A 4,076-nucleotide genomic window follows, 5' to 3' on the forward strand; every position below is an offset into this window, starting at 1 on the left:
CAATATTTTACTACTGTCAAAATTAATAATAGTATTAGTAACCAAACTAAACTATGCCACTTGAGACTCGGAGTGTGTCCCTGTGCAGCTAAGGGGCATGTAATCAACAAATGTAAAAATACACAAGTTATTGGCTTAAATTGCATGATTCAATTTATTTCAAACATCTTATTTGAATCAACACTTAGTTGTCATGTTTACAATGGAAAATAAAAATTACATAATAGAAACTTTAAAAAGTTGTTTGGGGTGATCAATCCCTCTGTTATTTTTCATATGTAGCACTGTTTGAGTGTTTGTGCATGCCAGGTGCATTTTATTGCTTTTCCATCTAAACTTGCTAACCAATACGCCGCTGTATCGCTTACACCAATAACCTTATATGGTCCTTCCCATTTTGGTCCAAGCTTACCCGTATCCTCCGCTCTGTTTGCTTCATTCTTTTGCCACACCAAATCATCCAACTGGAAAGATCATGGTTGTACGCGTTTATTATAGCAGCTTGCGATTCTTTGCTTGTTGATTGCTTCTTTTATGGTCGCCATTTCCCTGTGTTCTTCAACTAAATTTAGATTTTTACGCAGTTCTTCGCCGTTGCTACTTTCATCGAAGGATAATATGCGCATGGTTAGCACATTCATTTCCGCAGGTATTACTGCCTCGGACCCGTACACCAAACTGAAAGGTGTTTCATTGGTTGCGCCCTTTGGGGTTGTGCGGTGTACCCACAACACATTTGGTAGCTCATCTCCAACCCCTTCGCCACAATTCAAGTCTTGCTTTGATACCTAGCACGATATCTCTATTTGTTACTTCACATTGGCCATTTTCCTGAGGTTGCACGACTGATGTAAATGTTTGTTTTATATTAAGTTCTTAGCACCAATCGCTGAATGGGTTACCTTCAAATTGTGTACCATTGTCACTCACTATTTTATTTGGTATTCCAAACCGACAGACGATATTTTCCCATACAAAATTTCGGATTTGTTTACCTGAAATTGTTTTCAGCGGTTTGGCTTCTACCCACTTTGTAAAATAATCAATGGCCACGACCAAAAAATTTACCCCTCCTAGTCCTGCAGGAAATGGCCCCCCTATATCAATTTCCCATTTACAGAATGGCCATGGAGACGCGACTGGTATCATTGGGTGTCGCGGAGCTTTGCTTACCGGTGTGTGCAGCTGACACGACTGACATTTGCGTATTACCTTCGCGGCATCTCTGTACATTGACGGTCAATAGAATCCAAGCCGCATTATTTCGGATGCAGCTGTTTTGTGCCCTGAGTGCAAAGCGCACATTCCCTCGTGCACTTCCCGTATGATTGACTTTGCTTGAGTTGGATTAAGACACCGCAAATGAGGTCCCAAAAAGGACTTTTTGTATAGAATGCCTTTGTCTAGCAAATACATCGGTGCTTTCATTTTAATCTTTCGTTCCCCTGTTGAATCTATTGGCAATGTACCAGCGTTCAAGAATTCCACTATCGGTGTAATCCAACTTAGCTCATCTTCTTCAACTGCGGCGGATACACCGTCTGTATCAATGGATTTAACTTTCACTTCCTCGACCCAAATTTCTTTCTTGAAATGGCTGAATGTTAAGGCAGCCAACTTACTGAGCGCATCCGCCTTTTTATTCAATGTTCTTAAAACCTGCGTTATCTGGAATAAATCGAAGTCGACCGCAAGTTCTTGCACAAGTTTAAGGTATTTTTGCATCGATTCATCATGTGCCTCGAATATCCCGTTGAATTGGTTTACAACTATCTGTGAATCAACATATACTGACAACTCTTTTACCTCCAAGTATTTTGCTACTCGCATTCCAGAAAATAATGCTCCATACTCGGCTTCATTATTTATTACAGGGAAGCTAAAACGCAGCGCAAAGGTATATTCCTCTCCTTCAGGACTTTTTAGGACTATTCTTGCCCCTGCGCCTTCTGGACCAGAAGCTCCATCTGTGTGCATTTCCCACAGCTGTTCGGGTGGAGGTGGTATTTCTTTTTATTCATGTGAGATTTCGATGTCTCCGGCTGTTTCAGCCAGATAATCTGCTAGGACTTGTCTTTTTACCGCACTTCTTGGTGAGAAGCTTATCTCGTGCTCACCTAATTCAATAGCCCATTTGGCCATGCGACCAGAAATTTCTGGTTTGTATAGCACCTTCTCAATAATTATTAGCGAATATAAATTCGCGAGAATTCTTAGGCAATTTTAAGCTTTTGACAACATTTTGTTTTTTGTCATACCTGCTTTATTGGTTGGTCTATTAAGACCATTATTGGGTGCGCTTGGAAATATCTCCTTAAGCGTCTAACCGTGTGCACAAGCGCATAAACAGTTTTTTGATCGCAGGGTAATTTAATTCGCTTCCTGTTAAGGCTTTACTAACAAAATATACAGGCATTTGCACCTGTTCGCATAGCATAACATATGATTTTAAATGACTATTGAATAAGAAATTACTAGGTTTTAGTTTAAGGTGCATACCAATCCCCTGTTTGCTATCAATACTGAACTTATCGCTTCTTTTGATGCTGCCAAGTAGAGTATTAGTGTTTCCCCTACAACAGGCGCAGTCATCGTCGGCAACTCCTTCAACAACTTTTTCATAAATCCTTTTTCTTCATACAATTTTTTAACGTTCCAAAAAATGGCAGCGATCATTCTGTGGATTTTGACAAGAATCTCGTTAATGCGGCCAACCTACCCGTCAAACTTTGCACCTCCTTATTACTTTGAGGTGACGGTATGCTTTCGATAGCTTCTATTTTCTTTGGATTTGCGCGTATTCCGCGCTCAGTAATGATATGACCGAGAAATTTCCCTTCTTCTTCTCTAAAGCTACACTTCGACGGGTTGAGCTTCATGTTTATCTTCCTTAATGACGCAAACGTTTCTAATATATCGTCTAATAAACCTTTCTCTGTTGTGCTTTTAACCAAATCGTCCACGTATGCCTCTAAATTTCTACCAATTTGACTCTTAAAAGCTTTATCTATTACGCGTTGGTATGTTGCTCCGACATTCTTTAATCCAAACGGCATCTTTGTATAACAATATATGCCCTAGCTTGTGTGAAAGGCAGGTTTTTCCTCATCATCCGCAACCATCTGTATTTGATGGTATCCTTTATACGCATCCAGAAAACATTTGTACCAGAAACCTGCTAGTGATTCGACTTTCCAATCAATTTCAGGTAAAGGATAATTATCCCTAGGACAAGCTTTATTAATGTCTGTGAAGTCAACACACATGCGCCAAGACCCATCGAGCTTTTATACTAGTACCGGATTTGCTACCCAAGTTTGGTACCGTACTTCTCGCAATATGTTTGCTTTGACCAATTTGTCGACTTCCGCTTTTAACCATTCACTTCTCTCTGGTGCCATACCGCGTTTCTTTTGGCGTACAGGCGTTAGACTTGGATTTGCGTTAGGCCTATGCTCAGCTATTTCTCTCGGTACCCCGGTCATATCCTCTTCTTTCCATGCGAAAACATCCGTATTGGAAGCTAATATGTTACGAAGCTTAAACTTTGTTTCATCAGACAATCCTCCGCCGATACTGATTTTTTGATTCGGATATTGCGGATTTACGATTATCATGCAGCTTCGCAACTGTTTTTCTTCGCTTGGCTGTTTCTCTGCATGTTCTACAGCCGCTACACTTGCATCCTGCTTTTCTGACCTTATTGTCGCGATCCGCAATGGAGTTGGGAATTTTATGAGACCGTGCACTGTGGAAGGAATGGCCGCCAACCGCTGCAATGTTGTGCGTCCTAAGAGTGCGTTATATTTTGAGTAAGATCATACTACAACAAATTCTACTGTCGTACTTCTTACTAATTCCTTATTATCATCATCTACTAACTCTAGTTCTAGCTCGATGATCCCAATTGGCCATGCGGATTGGCCAGAAAATCTGGACAATGCCTTGCTGGGAGCTATTAACTTAGTCCGAACTGTTCCTGGTAGCCGTCGAAAGCAATGCTCTTACATTATATCGACGCCGCAACCAGTGTCTATGTGCAATCGTTTGATCATATACCCACAGCTCTTAACGCG

At 40.8% G+C, this 4,076-nt stretch overlaps 2 protein-coding genes across 2 annotated transcripts; both read right to left on the reverse strand.

The window, feature by feature from the left end:
- Positions 1-272: 272 nt before the first annotated feature.
- On the reverse strand, positions 273-920 carry LOC139859553 (uncharacterized). Its single transcript, XM_071848335.1, has 3 exons — positions 903-920; positions 507-788; positions 273-464 (listed from the first exon to the last, which is right to left on the reverse strand). Exons 1-3 carry the CDS (start codon positions 918-920, stop codon positions 273-275), a joined length of 492 nt encoding a protein of 163 aa, XP_071704436.1.
- A 319-nt stretch (positions 921-1,239) lies between these two features.
- Positions 1,240-1,977, reverse strand: LOC139859554 (uncharacterized). The gene has a single exon (XM_071848336.1). The coding sequence runs from the start codon at positions 1,975-1,977 to the stop codon at positions 1,240-1,242; it is 738 nt and encodes a 245-aa protein (XP_071704437.1).
- Between the last annotated feature and the right edge of the window lie 2,099 nt (positions 1,978-4,076).

The sequence above is a fragment of the Rutidosis leptorrhynchoides genome, chromosome 7 (genome assembly GCF_046630445.1).
Source record: "Rutidosis leptorrhynchoides isolate AG116_Rl617_1_P2 chromosome 7, CSIRO_AGI_Rlap_v1, whole genome shotgun sequence".
Classification (NCBI taxonomy): domain Eukaryota; kingdom Viridiplantae; phylum Streptophyta; class Magnoliopsida; order Asterales; family Asteraceae; genus Rutidosis; species Rutidosis leptorrhynchoides.

What these genes read in the sequence shown, in the direction of transcription:
- LOC139859553 (XM_071848335.1), bottom strand. An exon ending in CAATCAACAAGCAAAGAATC is followed by an intron (nt 465 to 506) that starts GCAAGCTGCTAT and finishes TGATCTTTCCAG; the next exon opens with TTGGATGATTTGGTGTGGCA.
- LOC139859554 (XM_071848336.1), bottom strand. Translation starts at nt 1,977, where the DNA reads ATGCACACAGATGGAGCTTCTGGTCCAGAAGGCGCAGGGGCAAGAATA.